A 23329-nucleotide genomic window follows, 5' to 3' on the forward strand; every position below is an offset into this window, starting at 1 on the left:
ACATTTATTATGCATCTATAGGACATGCTTTCAAATTTGGTTGTGATAATTGTTGAACACCTATAAATGTAATAAAATTCATTAAGTAATCAAAAAAGTATACAAAGTTAAAACTTTTTAAAAAATAAAATATACATATAAATTACCCCTTGGTGCCCCCTAGTGGTGCTCTGATGTGTTGCCAGGCCCATGGATCAGTCTGGGTGCCCCCAGTGCACTCTGAGGGTAACACTCCTTGCTTCCCTCCCCAAGAAGCCTTCCCTGGGCACTTTCAGCTGATGCCAATTAGCATTACCTGCCCCTGTGATCTCTCATCTGCTGGGACATGTCGTCACCGATAAGGTATTACTGGGGACATCTCAGACCCCCAGCCTTACAGTGTATACCAAGCAAGAATCCAGGTCAACCTCTTGTCACAATTTAGGCTAGAAAACCACAGAAGGCCCTGCAGACGCAGAACCAGGCAGTGAAGGCCCCAAGCACAAGTGCTCCGAAAGGCAGCAGTGTCCTCCCGGGCAGAGCCTGCTGCCAGGAATAGACAATAGACAGCCCAGAGCATGCCCCTCCATTAAGCAGTGAGTCGCCCTGCGGGCTACATCAACTGATTTGTGCCCGAGTTTTCATTCATAAAGTTCACTGTGTCATGACTCGGAGAAGTTAGCATCACTGAAAGGTTGTTACACAATCGCAAGAGAAGGGGGTACCATGCCACATGGGGAAGCACAGGAGGGAAAAGCTGCGGTGAGAGGAGAGAGGTCTACTGAGGTCTCTGCTGGGAAAGGCAAGGCAAAGCGGGGGACAGCTGAGCACCGGCTTCTTGGATAATTGCAGTGGGCTCTGGGGCAGAACAGCTATCCCTAGGGGTCTGCTGCCTGGCCCTGGGGGGATTTAGGGCAGGGGAAATACTGGTGTGTGAGAGTCAGAGGAAGGAGGTGGCTCTGGAGTGGTCAGTTAGTGTGTGAAAGGCGAGCTCCCAAGCAAGTGGTTTACCCCTCCTTAGGAAGTAGCTCACCCTGGGAGGAGCAGTCTCTCTCCAGCCACAAAGACCCCCAAATATCCAAAAACTAATAATATACAGAAAAATTTAAATGTGATCAATACAATAGTTTATACAAAGTTCAAACACCAACTTTTTCTCCTGGATGGAAGAATGCGATGCAAAAGGAAGGAGACACTCCTGAGTCAGGTAATCTTCCATTTCTCAGTCTGGAAGGTAGGCACCTAGGGGCTCCCATTCTGTTACTAATCATACCTGTGCACTTCACACAATCATCTGTAGGTATGCTACAGTTATAAAATCTAAGAATGGGGGTGGGGGAGTTCCCTGATGGCTCAGGGGGTTAAGGATCTGGCATTGTCACTGCTGTGGCTCCGGTTACTGCTGTGGTGCAGGTTCAATCCCTGGCCTGGGAATTTCTGCATGTCACAAGTGTGGCCAAAATATAATAACAAACAGAACAAATATACTCTAATTTAACCCATAGCTGACATTTCATGTTGAACTTTAAAATCCTGTTAAAATGTTGTTCATAACTAAAACCAGAAAAGTTGAAAGTAAAAGTATCAAACCATAACAAAAAAATGTTTTTAAATGAAGAATAATAGAAGTTTTCTTGTGGCATAATGGATTACAGAGCCAGCATTGTCACTGCAGCTGCTTGGATCACCACTGTGGCACAGGTTCAATTCCTGGCCTGGGAACTTCCACATGTTGCGTACCGTGGACGTGGCTGAAAATAATACAAAAAGAAAAAGAACAAAACAGAAAAAAGAAAAAAAGAAACACAAAAGCATGACAAACATGAACAGTGTGTGGTGAGCAGAATGATGGTCTCCAAAAGACATTCCTGGAACATGGGAATCTGTATATTAACATCTTTAATTTTCTGTATTCTGACTCTTTGACATTCTGAAAATCTGAGGAAGACCTTGACCCTAGAGGGCCAGCATCCCCCCACACACACTCTAATCTACTCCTGGAGATAGCTGAAGAAAACTCACCCAAGATCAACCCTTTCCATGCAAAGAAACAAATCCAAAGCTTATCTCCCCAAACCCCTCCTTTATTAGATTCTCAAACTCTGGGCAACTGTCACCCTACATTAATCACCCCAGTGCCTGATACCATCCAGGACCAGCCCCTGTGCCCAAGAGTCTGCTGAAATTATCCAAAGTAGCGGTTTTTTCTTAAGGGCCACACATGCAGCATATGGAAGTTCCTGAGCTAAGGTGGGATTGGCGCTTCAGCTGTTGGCCACAGCCACAGCCACAGCCACAGCCACTCAGGATCTGAGCCACATCTGCGACCTATACAGCAGTCCACAGCAATGCTGAATCCTTAACCCACTGAGTGAGGCCAGGGATAGAACCTGCATCCTCATGGATTCTTAACCCACTAAGCCACTACAAGAACTCCCAAACTAGCAAATTTTAAACCTGCTCACCCTGCCTCATGTATTCCGTCCCTGTGGAAACCATGATAAAGGGTCTTTAGTCACATTTTCCTCCCTCGCTCATGCTGCCTCTTGGCCACTCCCAGTGCTTCCCTGGGTAGACTCTACTGATGGGCTGCCGCCTCCTGCTGCTTCTAGAATGTGATAAACTTCTTTCATGACAGTCATTTCCATGACTGTGTGTCTTTTCTTTTTCTTTTTTTTTTTTTTTTTTTGTGTGTGTGTGTGTGTCTTTTTTAGGGCCATACCAGCAGCATACGTAGGTTCCCTGGCTAGGGCTCAAATCAGAGCTGTAGCTGCTGGCCTACCCCACAACCACAGCAACACAGGATCCAAGCCACGTCTGTGACCTACACCACAGTTCATGGCAATGCTGGATCATTAACCCACTGAGCAAGGCCAGGGATTGAACCTGCGTCCTCATGGATGCTAGTCAGACTCGTTTCTGCTGAGCCACAACGGGAACTCCCATGTCTGTGTATCTTACTATATCTGATTGACGAATCCCAAGTACCCTTAAAACAGTGTGAGGATAATTAAGCTTGTGCAATAGATAACCTTAAAACATGGAGATTATCCTTGACTATACAGCTATGCCAAGTAAACTCTCAAGGGTCCTTAACATTAGAAGAGGGGAGCAGAGTAGGAGAATCAATGATTCGGGAGCATGAGTTCGACTAATGTTGCTGGCTTTCAAGTTGGAAGAGGAGACAAAAGGCTTCTACAAGCTGGAAAAAGCAGGTTGTCCTGAACACAGTTATACTGACATTTTGCTCTTAGCTCAGTTGAGACCCTATTTGGAGGTCTGATCTCCAAAACTATAAAGTAGCAATTTATTATTGCTTTACACCATTTTGTTACAGCAACAATAGAACACTAATACACAATGTAAAGCTGGAAGATTAAGGTATTGATTGTAAGGTCAAAGAGGAGTACCTACCTTTGTTGTCTGCAATGCCTAGCCATCTTCTTTTTCTGAAATGTATTGCAGTGACAGCTTTCCGCAGCCTGCTCCACAAAGTCAGCTTTTGAAAGGATCCCGGACGATTTTCACCATCAAATCCTGATCCTCACCTGTCTTGCACAATTAGCATTCAACACAGTTGGTTAGTCATTACTCCTTCATTTGGTGTCACATTGCCCATCAATTCTGTCCCTATTTCACGGGCCACTGCTTCTCAGTCCATTTGCTACTTCCAACCATTACCCAAACTGCTAAAGTTAGAGGTTCCCCAAGACTTGCAAGTTCTCTGGTGAAAGCATCTAATCTAATGGACTTAAGTGCCATCTATTCAAGGATGCTGCTCAAATATAAGTGCTCAGCCTGATATGGAGCTGACTTTCCTCTGGTACCAAGAAGTCTACAAACCAACACCACTGGCTGATGCAAAGATACCATGGAGGGAACTGTCTCCATCCTTTAGCCAAACCCTATTTTCTGTGGCTTTTATCCTCATAGCACAAAATTTAATCACTAAAATTCCAGGAATGGTATCTGATTTCCAGGAAGGAAGGAGAAAAGGTAAAGGGCAATAATTAAAGAGAAAAAGCCATTATGAGACTGTCTCTTTTGGTGGGGGGACGGTGGCAGGAGACTGCTCTTTTTTAACAGCTTTGCCTGAATCCACATCAATGACTTCCACCTGCCTCTTATTAGCCGGGACTGTGAAACAGACTCTCCTATACAATCCAAGGAAACCTGAGAAGTGGAATGTTTTTTATGTGCCTGAAGACAATCTATTTATAATAGACCAATGGACAAGGAATGTTGAAGAGGTGACTAGATACACTTGCCATTCAAGGCCAGAGAGAATTTCCTATAAATAATCAAAAAAGATCATAAAGAGCCTATTTTTATGACCCACTTGTAAATGTATCAGGAAGCAGTACATAAAAACTTCTTTTTTTTTTTTTTTGCTGTGCCCATGGCATGTGGAAGTTCCTGGGCCAGGCATTGAACTTTTGCCATAGCAGTAACAACACGGGATCCTTAATCTGACAAGCCACCAGGGAATTCTTTTTCCCAATTTTTTTACTTTTTATGGTCGCACCTGCAGTTTATGGAAGTTCCCTGGCTAGAAGTCAGATCAGAGCTGCAGCTACTGGCCTATGCCACAGCCACACCAGATCCAAGCCACATCTGCAATCAACACCACAGCTTGCAACCCACTGAGCAAGGCCAGGGATCAAACCACATCCTCACAGAGACTGCAACAGGTTTTTTTGTTTGTTTGTTTGTTTGTTTGCAGCATATGGAAGTTCCCAGGTGTCGAATCGGAGCTGCATTTGCAAGACCAGGGGATCAAACCCACATCCTCATGGATACTAATTGGGTTAGTTACCACTGAGGCACAAAGGGAATTCCTACATCAGATTCTCTAGCCCACTAAGCCACAACAGGAACTCACCCAAAGCTTTTTTAAAATGCCCTTGCATTGCCCATTCACCTTCCAAATATCTCATAGTGCAATGAAGACATTACAGTGTAAATGAAGTCTTCAGAGCTGAGCCATGACAGAAACACCATTATATGAAATGAGTGTGATATAGTAGAAATTCTATTTAGTCACTTTTTTTTTTTTAAGGGCCACACCTACAGCATATGTAGGTTCCCAGGCTAGGGGTCGAATCAGAGCTACAGCTGCCGGCCTACACCACAGCCACAGCAACACCAGATCCGAGCCGCATCTGCAAACTACACCATAGCTCACAGCAATGCCAGATCCTTAACCCACTAAGCAAGGCCAGGAATCGAATCCACAACCTCATGGTTCCTAGTCGGATTCATTTCCATTGCACCACGATGGGAACTACTTAGAGTCACTTTAAAAGAATTTTTTTGGTCACATCTGTGGCATGTGGAAGTTCCGGGACCAGAGATCAAACCCACCACAGTTGCAGCCTGCACCACAGCTGGGACAACACTGGATCCTTTATGCTCTGCACCACAAGAGAACTTCCTAAAAGCACTTTTTTAAAAAATATAATTTTATTGTTGCGCCCACAGCATATGGAAGTTTCTGGGCCAGGGATTGAATCTGAGCTGCAGCTGTGGCAATGCTGGATCCTTTAACCCACCGTGCTGAGCTAGGGATCAAACCTGCACCTCTGCAGCAACCCAAGCTGCCGCAGTCAGGTGCTTAAACCACTGCGCCATAGCAGGAGCTCCTAAAAGCACCTTTATAATCAAAACCGCCACAGAAAATTAAGGACCCAAGTGCTTCCCATGAGAATAAGACACAGTTGAGTTCCCTGGTGTCCTGGTGATTAGGGATCCAGCATTGTCACTGCAATGGCTAAGGTCATTGCTGTGGCACAGATTTGATCCTTGGCCCAGGAACTTTTGAAGGCCAAAAAAAGAGAGAGAGAATAAAAATACACAAAAAGGCAATCTCATTTCACATTATTTATTTCACTTCCTCTTCCAACATGAATTCTCTGTGTACAGTAAGTGAAAAACAATAAGTGAAGGCTTCCCCAAATTCTTCACATTCATAGTTTATCCCTCCAATGAGTACTGGATGAGTCTCTTAAGGGATGTGTATTTATGAAAAAGTATTTCCATATGTTTGCCTTCATGCAGCTTCTTCCAGGGTTAGTTTTCACAGGCAGAGTAGGACTTATAAAAAGGATAAACCATTTCCCATGTACCTGACAATCAACAATTTCTCTCCAGTGTGAATTGCCATTTTTACTAAAGGTTGAAATCCAAAAAAAATACACATACACAAAGGTATTTCTCACATTCATAATATTTTCTGCCTCTGTGAGGTTATCCAAGAATATGAATCTAGGAGGCAGAAGTAGAGCTTTCCCAGATTGCTTCCCTTGGCAGTGTTCCTCTCCACTGCACATTGCCTCACTCATTAACACCTGAGCTTTTTTTTTTTTTTTTTTTTTTTTTTCTTTTTGGGCCACATCTGCAGCAAATGGAAGTTCCTGGGCCAGGAATATAATCCAAGCAACAGCTGTGACCTGTGCTACAGCTGTGGTAATGCCAGGTCCTTAACCCACTGCACCGCAGCAGGAGCTCCCAACACCTAAATGATTTTTAACATTTCTTACATTCGTGAGTCTCCTAGCACAAAAAAGCTTTCAGGAATCTGAGGGCTTCCCAGATTGCCTCCATGTAGAAGGCATCTGCAGAGTATTTAAATGTTGAGTTCTTCAAAGATATGCAAAGAAAGTATAGTTCTTCCTGTATCCTTTACAATCATAGGGTTTTATGCTGAAGTCTCGCACGGATTTTTTTTTAACTTTTTTTTTAGGGCTGCACCTGCGGCATACAGAAGTTCCCAGGCTAGGGGTCAAATCAGAGCTGCAGCTGCTGGCCACATCCACAGCCACAGCAACACAGGATCCAAGCTGCATCTTCGACCTACATCACAGCTCCCAGCAACACTAAATCCTTAACCACTGAGCAAGGCCAGGGATTGAACCTGCATCTTCATGGATACTAGTTGGGTTCATTACCACTGAGCCACAAAGGAAACTCCTCGAATAGATAGTAAGACCTTAACACCAAATAAAATTTTCATCACATCTCTTACATATATATAGTTTCCTCCCAGTGAGAGTTACAATGTGCTTTTTAAAGCATGTGAAATATTTTAAGACGGTATCTCATTTTTTTTATTTTTGGCCAGGCCTGCAGCATGTGGAAGTTCCTGGGCCAGAGATCAAACACATGCCACAGCTGTAACCAGAGCCACAGCAGTGACAATGCCAGATCCTTAACCTGTTGAGCCATGAGGGAACTCTGTATTTCATTCTTAGCTTCACATGGCTTTCACAGTAATTTCAAGTATGTAAATTAACATTAAAGCAACAACCAAAAGACTTGTCTAAATGCCTTATAGCCAAGTTTTTCTCTCAAGTGTGAGTTAGGGTTTTGTCTCTTCTTAGGGCTGCACCTGCACCATATGGAGGTCCCCAGGCTAGGGGGTCGAATCGGAGCTGTAGGCACAGCAATGCCAGACCCAAGCCACACCTGTGACCTAAACCACAGCTCACAGTAATGCCAGATCCTTAACCCATTGAGTGAGGCCAGGGATCAAACCTGTATCCTCATGGATACTAGTCAGATTTGTTTCCACTGAGCTATGACAGGAACGCTTCAAGTGTGAGTTTTTATACATCCTATAAGGTGTGAACAATTACTGCTCTCCCACACATCTTAGATGAATTCAAATTCTGCCCAAGGTAAGTTCCCACAAATCATGTGAGAATGAACACTGAGTAAAGCCTTCTCACCTTCTTTACTTTCATGAGATCTTTATCCAGATGAGTTCAGATGTGGATACTAAGGTCTGAGGAACATTTGCAGGTTTTTTTCACATGCTTTAGTTCTTAGATATTTAGCAAGTGCAGAAGATTGAGTGAAGGTTTTCCCACATTCTTTACATGCATATGGTTTCTCCCCTGTGTGAGTTTGCGTGTGAATACTCAGGCACATGGAGTATCTAAAGGCTTTCCCACATTCTTTACAATTCTAAGGCTTTTCTCCCATGTGCATTCACATGTGCATACTGAAGTTTGTGGACCCAACAAATGCTTTACCACATTCTTTACACTTATAGACCTTATCTCCAGTATGCATTCTTAAATGTGCAGTAAGTCCTGATGACTGAGTGAAGGCTTTCCCACATTGCTTGCATTTACATGGCTTCTCTCCAGTGTGCATCCTTACATGGTAATTAAGCATTGAGGAATTTTTAAAGGCTTTCCCACATTCCTTACACACATAAGGTTTTTCTCCAGTGTGCAATCACATGTGTAAGACAAGTCCTGAGGAACGAGTGAAAGTTTTCCCACACTCCTACATAAATATGGCTTCTCTCCACTGTGAATTTTTATGTGTTTTGTAAGATAGGAGGAATAAATAAAAGCTTTTCCACATTCCTTACATTCAAATGGTTTTTCTCTGTTATGAATTCGTATGTGTAAGACAAGTCCCGTAGATAGAGTAAAGGCTTTCCCACATTCCATACATTCATAGGGCTTTTTGCCACTGTGGATTCCCATATGACCTATAAGGTATGAGGAATGAATGAAAGCTTTCCCACATTCTCTGCCGAGGTCCAGCCCCAGCAGCCAGGGAGTGCCGAAGGAGAGGATGGGCTACAAACGGCGCGGAAAGAATTGGAGCCAACTCCTCAGCTGCATGCTGCAGATGACCCAATTTATTAAATGAAAAGCATCAGTTTTTATACCCTATCACAATCAGGTTTCGTGTAAGATTTGACATTAACATTTGATTTAAAGTCCTTTTGTTCCCTCCACCTGAGATACAAAAAAAGAAGGTTAATTAAAACATGTTCCTTTCAACTTTAGATTTTCCTTCAAGATTACAAACTTAAAGTTTCACACTGTATTTTTCTTAAAAGGTCAACAACAGTAGCTATTCTATTCTATATTAAGAACAGAGCTTTAATAAGTAATAAACTATGATACCTAACATTCTTTAATTAAAGGTGTATGTAGTTAACAAAACGCATGAAAGCCTTGGGCTCATGGCATTCTTAAAACCACGATTTATTTGGCGCCAGCAAGCTAAGCATTTAACCTATTGTGCTGATTTACGTAAGTTCCAAACCACCAATTTCAATAGAAAGGAGTATTATACCCAAAAATTAACAAATGCCCCCACAAGGGATAAAAGTTACAGGTGACACTGTTATTTGATAAAAAATACATCTATTATAAAAAATAGCAATTTATAGGCCAAACAACATTTTCCCAGCCCCAAACTTCTTTTTAAGTAAAGGGACTGAAATCATAAGTTTCCCCTGTATACTCTCACAAAATAGGTGCCATAAATTGTTACTCCAAAACAAAGGCTTTTTCCATTACATTGTTTAAATAACTTCACTCTGTTTTGGCTCAAGTGTTTTACGTACCCAGGGCAAATCTTTAGCAGTAAGAAAGCTGTGAATAGAGATAGAAAAGGAAGGATAAACACAGAAAAATAGATTAACATATTTTTTAGGGGATATCATTTTTATTTTCCTGGAGCCAATGTCTTTCAAGGGATTGCTCTGCAATCCTTCTTTCTTCAGCTTGTCTGTAGCTCTGCTAACCAGACAAGCCTCATGCAGGTGCTGACTGTGGCTTTGCTTTCTTTACTGGAGCAGCCTTATGGCTCCCGACAATTCTCTACACACATAGAGCTTTTCCCCAGTGTGGTATCTCCTATGTACCTTAAGGGATGACTGATTAACAAAAGTTCTCCAACACTCTTGGCATTAAAACAATTTCCCTTGTTTCAGAGTTTTTTGGTGCCCAGTGAGATTTGAAAGCTGACCAGAAACTTTTTCATGTTGGACGCACTAAGAGGTTTTCTCCACAACACTGAGTTCCTTGAGCAAAGTATTAATAAAATTATTTTCTGGAGTTCCTGTTGTGGCGCAGTGGTTAACGAATCCAACTAGGAACCATGAGGCTGAAGGTTCGATTCCTGCCCTTGCTCAGTGGGTTGACGATCCGGCGTTGCCATGAGCTGTGGTGTAGGTTGCAGACGTGGCTTGGATCCCGCGTTGCTGTGGCTCTGGCGTAGGCCCATGGCTACAGCTCCGATTAGATCCCTAGCCTGGGAACCTCCATATGCTGCGGGAGCGGCCCAAGAAATGGCAAAGAGACAAAAAAAAAATTATTTTCTAAGGTTTTCCTACTATGATTATCCTTAGAAGTTTTCTGTCTAATGTGAGTCCTCATGTGTGTCATATTTTTCCACATAGGTTAGAGCCAAATTGTTTTCATCCAGCATTGCTTCTCTCCTGCTGATTAAGGTATAAGTAATAACTGAGGAGATTTTCATATTCATTATAATAACAGGATTTCTCCCCTCCCCTTCACAATGTTTATGCATTGGAAACATCATCGTAATAAAACCGTTCCCATTTCCATTAAGTGTATAGAGTTTCTGCTCTGTTTTTGAGAAATTTTAAGTTGAATAACCAATGAGGCCAGGACCCAGCATTATATTCTCTATTTTCACAAAGCACCTTAGTATTTCTGATCATTATTTAGGTTAAATTGTGTTTCAAAAACTGGATATCAGATTTAAATATATATGTGTGTGTGTGGTTCCTGTTGTTGCTCAGTGGTAATGAACCCAACTAGTATCTGTAAGGATGCAGGTTCAATCCCTGGCCTGGATCAGTGGGTTAAGAATCCCACATTACTGTGGCTGTGGTCTAGACCAGCAGCTGCAGCTCCAATTGGACCTGGGAACTTCCATATGCTGCGGGTGTAGCCCTAAAAAAAAGGCAAAAAAATGGAGTTCCCGTCGTGGCGCAGTGGTTAACGAATCCGACTAGGAACCATGAAGTTGCGGGTTCGGTCCCTGCCCTTGCTCAGTGGGTTAACAATCCGGCGCTGCCGTGAGCTGTGGTGTAGGTTGCAGATGCGGCTCGGATCCCGCGTTGCTGTGGCTCTGGCGTAGGCCGGTGGCTACAGCTCCGATTCAACCCCTGGCCTGGGAACCTCCATATGCCGCGGGAGCGGCCCAAGAAATAGCAACAACAACAACAACAACAACAACAAAAGACAAAAAGACAAAAAAAAAAAGATATATATGTGGATATTTACATGTGAGATCTCTGAGAAGAAACAGGCTGGAAGTAAGTTGGAATACTCCTCAAATTCTTGATATTCAGGAGTTCCCGTCATGGTTCAGTGGTTAACGAATCAGACTAGGAACCATGAGGTTTGGGGTTCGATCCCTGGCCTCGCTCAGTGAGTTAAGGATCTGGCATTGCTGTGAGCTGTCATGTAGGTTGCAGACGCGGCGCGGATCTTGCATTGCTGTGGCTCTGGCATAGGCCGGTGGCTCCAGCTGTGATTCGACCCCTAGCCTGGGAATCTCCATATGCCATGGGAGCGGCCCTCAAAAAGACCAAAAAAAAAAAAAAAAAATACTTGATATTCAGAGAATCTCTTCATTGACGCTACTCCCTTTGAGTAAATGATATTTATCTGGTATGATTCTCATGGATTTGGTGCTTCTGGTCCTGGTCAGGAGGGGAAAAATTACTTCTTGGAGATCTTACCAATTGAATTCTGTTTGATGATTTTTCCAGAGAAACATCCTGAAGAGGTGTATGACTTTAGGTTTTAGGCTGCAAATCCAATTCTGAAATAAAGTAGAAAAATTCAAGTTTGGAGAATAGTTATGGGATAAAGTTGCTTCAAAGCATATGGCACAGAGAATGACATCACAAAATATGGCAGATTCTGGTGGCTCCTTCCCACCAGAAAACATCTAACAAGCTTACAAAAACTATCAGAATCAACTCTTGCAGAATTTGGAATCTAGTAAAAAATATGCAACCAAGTGAACGCTTAAGAAGAAAGAAGCAGCTATACTTCAATGAGAAAGTACTGTGGCATTTTAACCTCCCACCTACCATCCATGCTCTCCAGATCAGCTGCAGCCATGAAGATGGCAAGATGTATTCCTTGAACAAGCTGCTACTGCCAAAAGGAGCAACCTGGACTTCATTCTCAAAGAACTGCCACTGTGGAGTTCCCAGTGGCCTAGCAGTTAAGGATCCAGCATTGTCACTGCTGTAGCTCAGATTACTGCTATGGCATGGGTTTGATCCCAGGCCTGAAAACATCCACATCCTGCAGGCATGGCCAGAGAGAAAGAAAGTACTCCTATTGTGTGTTTTGACCTATCTGGCAGATTCCTCAAATACCAGCATAGGAGCTTCCCTTTATTTCCCCCAACTCAGAGAGTTCCCAGGAGTGAGGCAGCATTATAGGCAGCTTCAGCTGAAAGTATCTACAGGTCAAGTATTGGCCACAGCAGCTTGAGGAAAAGGAAAGTGGTTGGGACAAATAGTACACAGACAGATAAGCCCTGGGAGGAACAAGTTGGGAATGTTATATGTGGGTGAATAGAGGCTTTTAAGAACTCAAACATTTACCAGAGAATTAAGAAGTCTACAAATATGCCCAGGGCCAGATGCATTCTCAGAAAGGCCAGGGAGGATTACAAGCCTTCACTTCTGGCTGACCTTCAAGATCCACTCAAGCAGGAAGGGAAGGCTAAGGAAGAGTTGTAAACAGCCTGGCCAAGCATTGAAGGAGGGGCCCAATCCAAGCCAAGTGACAAAAACCAAAAGATAATTTTTAATTTTATTTTCTTGGCTTAAGGCATTAAAGAAATTTCTGTCATTCTAAGGTGACCAGCAAACTAACAGAACACAGATTTTAAGAGCTGCACTAGAAAAAATGTAGAACAAAAATAATTAATAAAAGTCACTGAACAGGGCAGATGATCTAAACAGACAATTCTCCAAAGAAGACATACAGATGTCCAAAAAACATATCAAAAGATGTTCAACATCACTCATTATTACAGAAATGCAAATCAAAACTACTATAAGCCACCACCTTACACCAGCCAGAATGGCTGTCATCAAAAAGTCTACAAAAAATAAATGCTGGAAAGGGTGTGCAGAAAAGGGAACCCTCTTATATTGTTGGTGGGAATGTAAATTGGTACAACCACTATGGAAAACAGTATGGATATTCCTTAAAAAACTAAAAATAGAATTACCATTTGATCTGGCAATTCCACTCCTGAGCATCTATCCAGAGAAAACCAAGACTCAAAAAGATACATGTTGGAGTTCCTGTGGTTCAGTGGTTAACGAATCCGACTAGGAACCATGAGGTTGTGGGTTCAGTCCCTGGCCTTGCTTAGTGGGTTAAGGATCTGGCATTGCCATGAGCTGTGGTGTAGGTTGCAGACGCAGCTCGGATCCCAAGTTGCTGTGTCTCTGGCATAGGCCAGTGGCTGCAGCTCCAATTAGACCCCTAGCCTGGGAACCTCCATATGCCAAGGGAGCAGCCCTAGAAAAGGCAAAAAAAGACAAAAAAAAAAAAAGATACATGTACTCCAGTATTCATTGCGGCACTATATACAATAGCCAAGCCATGGAAGCAATCTAAATGTCCATCGACAGAGGAGTGGATAAAGAAAATGTGGTACATATACACAATGGAATATTACTCAGCCATAAAAAGAAATGAAATAATGGCTTTCGCAACAACATGGATGGTCCTAGAAACTATCATGCTAAGTCAAGTTAGTCAGCGTGACACAAATATCATATGCTACCACTTATATGTGGAATCTGAAAAAAAAGGATACAATGAACGTAAGAACAGAAACTGACTTAACAGTCTTTGAAAAACTTGTGGTTTCCAAAGGAGACAGGTTGGGGTTGGCAGGGAAATAGTCTGGGGGTTTGGGATGGAAATCCTGTAAATAATAAAATTCATTGAGTTAAAAAATAAAAAATAAAGTGGGCAGATAAGAAAAAAAGTCACTGAACAAACATCAGTAACCTACACAAAAAGCAACAACAAATCACAGGCAGAAAGGTGAATTATATTTCTTTTTTTTTTTCCCACTGTACAGCAAGGGGGTCAGGTTATCCTTACATGTATACATTACAATTACAGTTTTTCCCCCACCCTTTCTTCTGTTGCAACATGAGTATCTAGACATAGTTCTCAATGCTATTCAGCAGGATCTCCTTGTAAATCTATTCTAAGTTGTGTCTGATAAGCCCAAGCTCCCGATCCCTCCCACTCCCTCCCCCTCCCATCAGGCAGCCACAAGTCTCTTCTCCAAGTCCATGATTTTCTTTTCTGAGGAGATGTTCATTTGTGCTGGATATTAGATTCCAGTTATAAGTGATATCATATGGTATTTGTCTTTGTCTTTCTGGCTCATTTCACTCAGGATGAGAGTCTCTAGTTCCATCCATGTTGCTACAAATGGCATTATGTCATCGTTTTTTATGGCTGAGTAGTATTCCATTGTGTATATATACCACATCTTCCGAATCCAATCATCTGTCGATGGACATTTGGATTGTTTCCATATCCTGGCTATTGTGAATAGTGCTGCAATGAACATGCGGGTGCATGTGTCTCTTTTAAGTAGAGTTTTGTCCGGATAGATGCCCAAGAGTGGGATTGCAGGGTCATATGGAAGTTCTATGCATAGATTTCTAAGGTATCTCCAAACTGTTCTCCATAGTGGCTGTACCAGTTTACATTCCCACCAGCAGTGCAGGAGGGTTCCCTTTTCTCCACAGCCTCTCCAGCACTTGTTATTTGTGGATTTATTAATGATGGCCATTCTGACTGGTGTGAGGTGATATCTCATGGTAGTTTTGATTTGCATTTCTCTTATAATCAGCGATGTTGAGCATTTTTTCATGTGTTTGTTGGCCATCTAAAAACTCCTACACTTCAACAACAAAAAGACAACCTAGGAGTTCCACTGTGGTGCAAACTGATCAGTGGCATCTCAGCAGCACTAGGATGCAGGTTCAATCCCCAGTCTGGCACAGTGGGTTAAAGAATCTGATGTTTGGGAGTTCCCATTGTGGCACAGTGGAAACAAATTAAACTAGTATCCGTGAGGTATGGATTCTATTCCTGGCCTCGCTCAGTGGGTCATGGATCCAACATTGTGTGATCTGTGGTGTAGGTAGCAGACAAGGCTTGGAACCCACATGGTGTGGCTGTGGCTATGGCTGCTGGCAGCTGCATCTCCAATTCTATCCCTGGGAACTTCCATATGCTGCAGGTGCAGCCCTAAAAAGGCAACGACAACAACCAAAAAAAATAATAATAATAACCCTGTAAATAGGAGTCCCTGCTGTACATGATGGGGTCAGCGGCATATCTGCAGCACCAAGACACAGGTTTGATCCCTGACTCAGCACAGTGGGATAAAGAAACATATGGCCTGGGAACTCCAGGTGCCATGGGGTAGCCAAAAATGAACAACCAAAAAAAAAAAAAAAAACTGTCAACAATTTACAAGTTATCATACTTATTCTGCAAAAGTAAGGCTGATAGTATGCAAAATTATTATAAGAGTTCCTGCTGTACCCCCACCCAAATGGATCGGAAAGCTTAAAAAAGATACCCTACTCCAGAAGAACAAGAGGAGGCCACATCAAGAGGGCCGCATGAGTGGCAACGGAAGGTTCCCAGGCTAGGGGTCAAATTGGACCTACAGCTGCTGGGCTACGCCACAGCCACAGCAACACCAGATCCAAGCCACGTCTGTGACCTACACTACAGCTGATGGCAATGCCTGATCCTCACCCACTGAGTGAGGCCAAGGATCGAACCCACAACCTCACGGTTCCTAGTGGAATTTGTTTCCACTGCACTATGATGGGAACTCTGAAATGGAGCATATTTTTAAGAAACTATGAAACAAGCAAAAGTGCATTCAAAATGCCAGTGAATATGTTCTTTTAACATTTTATAATTTATTGAAAAAAGAGCTTTCTCTTTAAGAACTGGCGTCTATCTTGGACTGGTAATGTTAACTAAGAGGCATGAAAGAGTCTTACTGCTGAGATGTTTTGTTATTTGATCCTCTGGTATCATCAGTTTGGAAACAAGCAACTATTATTAAACTGGGGAAAAGAAAGTTTATATGAGATATTTAACTTAATTTATGTGAACACTTACATAGTAAGTCAGAGAAATATGGTCTTGGGTATTTAAAATATTTTAATGCTTTAGTTCATAAACCAAATTAAAATATATAATGCAAATAAAAAGCAATACACACAAAACCAAAAATGCAATGGTTAGCTCATAAAGTTATTAAAAGGACAAAAGGAAATACAGAGAAGAGGTGTAGCATGTCACCTGACACATGAGAATTAATTCCCCTGCACTAGTCACGATCAATACTAGTATCCAAAGAAGCCATTTTCCTTTAGATTTGAGGAATAGTATGTAGAGTCTAAATTGCTTGCTTCCGTGACCTGCAATACAGATTTCCATGTTCCATTATATTACTCATACACACTGCACATACTGCACACCACACATACACTCATGCATCTTAATAGAAGGATAGAGATGTGACCTATAGAAAATGTTGGGGGAAATGAATCGTGAGTGGCCAGTAGATATGTGTAGGCACATGGAACTCTCTAGCAAATATGCCATTTTAATGAGTGATATGTGTCCAAGAGAAAGCGCAATTTCATTCTTTTTATAACATTTGTCACTGTCATAAAGAGTACTGGTTTGAAGCATTTTTTAACTTCATATGACTAAGGATTTATTATTTTGTGTTAATCATATAATTGGGATTACCTGAGGTCCAATATAAAGTCTGTGGAATGTTCATGGCCTTGGGAAAAAAAAAAAAAAAAAAAAAAGAGTTCCCGCTATAGTGCAACAGAATCAGCAGCATCTTGGCAGCATTGGGACCAGGTTCAATCCTAGCCCAGCACAGTGGGTTAAGGATCCAGCTTTGCCACAGTTGCAGCTTAGGTCACAGCTGCGACTTGGATCTGATCCCTGGCCCAGGAACTCTGTATGCTACAGGGTGGCCAAAAATGACAAAAAAAAAAAAAAAAAAAAAAAGATAAAATCAGGAAAACAAGGCGGGAGGGATGGACTGGGGTTTGGGGATTAGCAAATATACACCATAGTATATGGAATAGATGGTCAACAGGGACCTGCTGTATAGCACAGGGAAACCTACCCAATGTTCTCTGATGATCTATACGGGAAAAGAATCTGAAAAAGAGACGATATGTGTATGTGTATGGCTGATTCACTTTGTTGTGTGGCAAGGACTGTCATAACATTGTAAATCAACTATACTTCAATAAAACTTTAAAAATGAAAAAAAGCATATGGCACATGTGTATGTCCTTCTTAATATGAATGGAACATAATAAAAATGATAAAACAAAAGGAAAGATGGACCACAAAGTTTGGTTGTGTTAGAAGTCTGACAATGATAAGGATATGGTTTCAAACCTTAAATAATTTACCAAGTTATAATACATACCCTAGAAAAGTAAGGCTGATGGTAAACAAAAAGATGATAAAATCAGGAAAACAAGGGTGGAGGGATGAATTGGGGGGTTGAGGTTGGCAAATGCACATCATAATATATGGAATAGACGGTCAATGGGGACCTGCTGTATAGCACAGGGAAACCTACTCAATGTTCTTTGATAACCTATATGGGAATGGATATGTTTATATGTATGACTGAATCACTTTGCTGTACAGCAGAAATTAACACAACATTGTAATATTGTAATATTTCAAAAAAAAATCAGGAAAACATAAGGTATGTGAAAAGAGCTATCTGTAAATAATGAAATTTTCAAATAAGCTGGAAAGATCTTTGTGCAGTTGTTCTCAATGGAACAATGGGATTTAAAGGTAAATCGGAGTTGGGAGTTCCTGTCACGACCAGAAACCATGAGGTTGCGGGTTCCATCCCTGGTCTCACTCAGTGGGTTAAGGACCATGAGCTGTGGTGTAGTATGTAGACGCGGCTCAGATTGTGTTGCTGTGGCTGTGTCATAGGCCAGCAGCTGTAGCTCCAACTTGACCCCTAGCCTGGGAACTGCCATATGCAGTGGCTGTGGCACTAAAAAGCAAAAAAAAAAAAAAAAAAAAAAAAGAAAGGTAAATGGGAGTTGAAAGTTACTGAGGAAACTCAGAAACCAAATGGCCTCAGTCTTCTCAGACGAAAGAGTGTAAGTGAAGTTTGCAGATGGACAGTTCCAAAGGCACTGCCCCCTTCCCAGACTAGCACTACTCTGCATAAAACCCTAACTTCTAAGAACTCACCCTCCAGAACTCCTCTTGGACCTGTCCTCAGCTATTCTGCTCCTTCCAAAAGAGAGCTGATTCACACCGTGCTTCAGGGAAAAATACATAAAGAGGACCTTGCAAGATATGAAAAACATGTCCTTAAATAGGGAACCAACACTTTAGCCTTCAGGGTTTCTGAAGACAGTGAAGTTTAACTTAAAAACAGCAAAATAATCGTGCAAACCACAAACAAATACAATAAGGCTTTTTAAAGGCACAAAAAATCCAAGCACATTCTCTGGGTGCCCTCAAATGACTGGAGAGCTCTAAAAGCAATGTCCAACCTTGTACACATTTAAAATCTTAAGAGTTTCAGTCTCTGAAGGAAATAAAGGTCATTTTCATGGGGAAGTCTCCAGACAGTAAGACTCATGAGGCCAGGGACTTGGTCTGTCCTGATTACCGCAGTATTCCCATTTGACAGCAAAGGCATTTGAGAAACATTCATTTCATAAAGGGCTCGGTGAAGAAATGATGCCAGCCTCACCTGGGGTAATGAGATTCTGGTAGTTCTCCAACATCACGTCTCTGTAGAGATCTTTCTGAGTATGATCCAACAAAGTCCACTCCTCCTGGGTAAAGTTCACAGCCACACCCTCAAAAGTCACTTAAGTGCTAAACCATCAAATACAAGCTGGCTTCAGCAAAATACGGTCTTCTTTGATGTTCTCAGAAAGATGCAGGAGGGTTTGAGGGAGGTAGAACTAGAAGCCGATAGTACTCCTGGGCCCAGACCTCTTCTCCTCCCTAGCTACATACACTGTCTGACTGAAGCCAGTCATGTGGATTTACCAGCATCACTGTCACGTGACTGAGCTTATCTTACCACAACCTGACTGTGGGCTGTTCTTGCTTTATTCCTCCTCTCTCTCTCTCTCTCTCTTTTTTTTGTTTTGTTTTGTTTTGTTTTTGGTCTGCACCTGAAGCACATGGAGGTTCCCAGGCTAGGGGTAGAATCAGAACTGCAGCTGCCGGCCTACACCACAGCCACAGCAACACAGGATCTAAGCCACATCTGCGACCTACACCACAGCTCACAGCAACACTGGATCATTAATCCACTGAGCAAGGCCAATAATCGAACCCACATCCTTATGGATACTAGTCAGGTTATGTTACCACTGAGCCACAATGGTAACTCCCTATTTCTCCTCTCTCTATAAGTTGCAGTTAGCTCTAATCACAATGCACCACTGTAAAATCTAATAACCAATAAATTATTTCCACAGTGACATACAAATTTTGAGATTAGATATTTTCATATCCTTCCTTAAGATCTGTCATAACTCAGCAAAACAATAAGCCAACAAGCACAATTAAGGATCAGAAAGAATTAATAAATATTGAAATAAAAGAATCATATCCCATATAATCCATGTATATTCTAAGATGGTGTGGTCGTGGAGAAATTCACTTGGGACTCATTCCCTAAGCAGGGTCATGAATGGCTTTAAAAAACCTGGGGTCGGAGTTCCCACTGTGGCACAATAGGATCAGCAGTGTCTCTGGAGTGCTAGGACGCAAGTTCAATCCACATCCCAGCACAGGGGGTTGGGGATTCAGCGTTGCCGAAGCTGCACAGTGGGTTGCCACTGCGGCTCAGATCTGATTCCTGGTCCAATTGCTCCATATGCTGTGGGGCAGCCAAATAAGGAAAAAAAAAAAAAAAAACTTGGGGTCATGACATGGCTACCAGATGGAAATACATATGACATTTTGAAGAAAAATCCTCTTTCCACTTGCCTGAGAAGATTCCATCGGTGACCCAGCCACCATCTGTGTCTCCTGGGTTTTCCTCTCATGAAGACAAGAAAAGTCCAAAGAAAGATGACCTCAGGGAGAAGAAGAATGGCATGAGCTCTGAAGCCTGTCTGCTTCCAACAATCAGAGGCCTGTAAACTGTTCCACGCTATGCACAGAGCACACCACAAACACACTGTCTCCATAACATGACGAAGCACCCTGAGTTACCTGGAGCAAGAACATAAGAACATGGTTTGCTGAATCTTGCTACACATGAAGAGTAGGTTAAAAACTCCACTTTAGAGTTATACAAATTAGAGTACAGAGAAGCAGAGCTGTTTGACACACACAGTAATGTTCATGAACATTTTTTTATTCCCCAGCCCCAAAAAGCACGCATACACTCTCTTGCATCCCATATCCCAAGAACATGAACTCTGGCCACTTTTTTTTTTTTTTTAATTATTTTCCCACTGTAGAGCAAGGGGGTCAGGTCATCCTTAGATGTATACATTGCAGTTACAGTTTGTTTTTTTTTTTTTTTTTTTTTTTTTGCTTTTTGGCTTTTTGGCTGCACCCGCAGCATATTGAGGTTCCCAGGCTAGGGGTCCAATCAGAGTTGTAGCCACCAGCCTACACCACAGCCACAGCCACATAGGATCCGAGCCTTGACTGCAGCCTACACCACAGCTCACAGCAACACCAGATCCTTCACCCACTGAACAAGGCCAGGGATTGAAACTTCATCCTTATGGATCCTAGACAGGTTCATTAACCGCTGAGCCACAAAGGGAACTCCAACTCTGGCCGTTTCAATCCCTCTTGTATGGTCGGTCCCCTGCATGTTCTCTTACCTCTGAGTACTGCAACAGCATGAAGTACATTATTTAAAAAGAAGTATCAACAAGGACTCACCACACACCTGAGTCAGACCGAGGGCTGCCATCCTGTGACTCTGATAGTGAGAGTTTTCAAAACATTTCATTTGCTTGGATCACTCCAGAGAAGATTTTGAGTAAATTAAGAGGTTGATCTCAATTTCTCTTTGTATGCTGGGAGGTCTGGGTAACTGATTTGCAACATCAATCATTAAGCAGCAGACATTTTTCCTCAATCATTAAATATCTCTCTGCAGATGAAACATGACAGACATTGAAAACCATCTAAGGAGTTCCTGCTGTGGCACAACGGGATCTGTGGCATCTCTGCAGTGCCAGGACACAGATTCAACCCCAGTCAGGCACGGTGGGTTAAGGGATCTGGCATTGCCACAGTTGTGGCATAGGTCAAAAAAGAAATGCTGCAGGGTGGCCAAAAAAGAAAAAAAATCTAATACTACAACACACAAATATTAATAATGAGAATTACCATGTACTGAGCACCTATCAGTAGTTATATAAACTCCTTTAGTTGTCCCAACAATCTAGTAAGTTGGTTATTAAACTGTCACAAAATAACCAAGAAAGCTGAGGTTCACACAGGATTAGCAATTAGCACCAAATCACCAGTTAGGAAATGTGAGCCAGGAGTACACAGAGATTAGTGTATTAAGAGCCTGATCTCCTGTGGTTGTTGTTATCCCTAATATGGACAGAATTCAGTCCAGACCCTCTGCTAGGCATAATGGACAGGAGAAATACAAAAGATTTTATGAAATCAAAAGTCTCAGATTTCCTGCCGTGGTGCAGTGGATTAAGAATTTGACTGCAGCAGCTTGGGAGGTGTGGATTCAATCCCTGTCCCAGTGCAGTGGGTTAAAGGATCTGGCATTGGAGTTCCCATTGTACCTCAGCAGGTTACAAACCCAACTAGTATCATGAGGATGTAGATTCAATCCTTGGCCCGGCTCAGTGGGTTAAGGATCTGGCACGGCTAAGAGTTGCAATGTAGGTCACAGATGTGACTAGGATCCCAAGTTGCTCTGGTTGTGGAGTAGGCCGGCAGCTGTAGCTCCAATTTGAGTGCTAGCCTGGGAATTTCCATATGCCATGGGTGTGGCCTTAAAAAGAAAAAAGAAAAAGAAAAAAAAAAAAGATCTGGCATTGCTGCAGCTGTGGCATATGCTCAGATTCAATCCCTAGCCCAGGAACTTCCATATGCTGTGGGTGTGACCATAAAATAAATAAAAAAAATTTTTAATTAAAAAAAAAGGAAGTCTCCCTGAGAATACCCTGCTGGAGATTGGCTGGGCTTGGAACCTTTTCTCCCTCTGTCTCTTATTCTTTCATTCCATGAGCAAATATTTAAAAGGGGCTTCCTTATGCCAGGCCAGGTACTAGGCACTGAGGAGCAAACAGTTCTTAGGGATCTCACACTTCAACTGGGCAATGCAAATTCTTGATTATCAGTGATGATGAGCAGTATAAAGAAAGAATCAATCCCATTAAAGTATAAGGAGTACCACACATACACAAATATAGTCCTGATAGAGACAAGACTGGCTAAGGGTAAGATAAAGATAGAACAGGTAGTAGGAGTTTCCTCCCTGGCTCAGTGGTTAACAAACCAGACTAGGATCCATGAGGATGCGTGTTCGATTCCTGGCCTCACTCAGTGGGTTAAGGATCTGGCATTGCAGTGGCTGTGGTGTAGGCCGGTGTCTCCGGCTCCAGCTCTGATTCCGACCCCTAGCCTGGGAACTTCCATATGCTGCGGGTGCGGCCCTAAAAAGCAAAAAAAAAAAGAACAGGTAAATAACCACTTCAGAGGACTGTGGTAATTTATACTTCACTTAGAAAAACAGTGTTCCAATCTTGACACAAAGACATCTAAACATGAATGGCACTATTTTAGAAAAACTTCAAAATACATTTTTAATGTTGGCCACTCTAACAGGGTCTGAATCATGTTACTGAATCATTTCTTTTATGTTGAAATTTAAGTCTTTCCATATTATCTCACAGTTAACTATAAAGACTATTATATAAATACATTTTTCATCTTTTCACCTTTTCATACTACTGATTAGTTCTCCTTTTTCCCATCTAGTACTGGTTTTCTTTTTATGCATCCTCTATGTAGATTTTGTTCTACATCTGCATTTCTCATTCAATATTAGGTAGTACAACACATAATTCTATTTCTTTTCTTTGTTTTGCTTTTTAGGACCACACTGCAGCATATGCAAGTTCCCAGGCTAGAGAACTATGCCACACCCACAGCAATGCCAGATCCAAGCCATGTCTGCAACCTACACCACAGCTCATGGCAACGCTAGATCCTAAAACCACTGAGCAAGGCCAGGGAATCAAACCCACGACCTCATGGATATTAGTCAGGTTTGTTACCACTGAGTCACGAGGGAACTCCCATAGTTCTAGTTCTTAAATTTCTTTTATTGAATTCCTGCATACATACAATTAAGGGAGGCAATCATGAATAAAAATCTCAATGAACTATCGAGAAATGAGCAGCCCAAGGTAACTATCATTCAGGTCAAGACAGAATAT

General features: G+C 42.1%; 2 protein-coding genes across 2 annotated transcripts in view; both read right to left on the bottom strand.

Moving 5' to 3' along the window:
• Positions 1-20850, bottom strand: part of LOC100513718 (olfactory receptor 7D4-like) — a 110793-nt gene extending 89943 nt beyond the window's left edge. Inside the window, exons 1-4 of the mRNA XM_085012879.1 lie at positions 20803-20850; positions 19881-19969; positions 11504-11586; positions 3394-3531 (exon numbers count right to left, since the gene is read on the bottom strand). The gene's annotated coding sequence lies outside the window, so the exon portion shown is untranslated. The remainder of the gene's footprint in view (positions 1-3393; positions 3532-11503; positions 11587-19880; positions 19970-20802) is intronic.
• LOC100738867 (uncharacterized) lies at positions 7743-20865 on the bottom strand. The gene is given in 11 exon segments (XM_085012871.1): positions 7743-7784; positions 7786-8273; positions 8276-8523; positions 9603-9816; positions 10088-10174; positions 10177-10228; positions 11504-11586; positions 18114-18185; positions 18604-18744; positions 19877-19969; positions 20796-20865. Coding segments are annotated over 11 exon segments (1590 nt in total).
• Between the last annotated feature and the right edge of the window lie 2464 nt (positions 20866-23329).

This window comes from Sus scrofa, chromosome 2, assembly GCF_054392235.1.
Source record: "Sus scrofa isolate SSC_HxYL_T2T_F1_AM1 chromosome 2, Sscrofa_HxYL_maternal_Yorkshire_Landrace_v2.0, whole genome shotgun sequence".
Lineage (NCBI taxonomy): Eukaryota > Metazoa > Chordata > Mammalia > Artiodactyla > Suidae > Sus > Sus scrofa.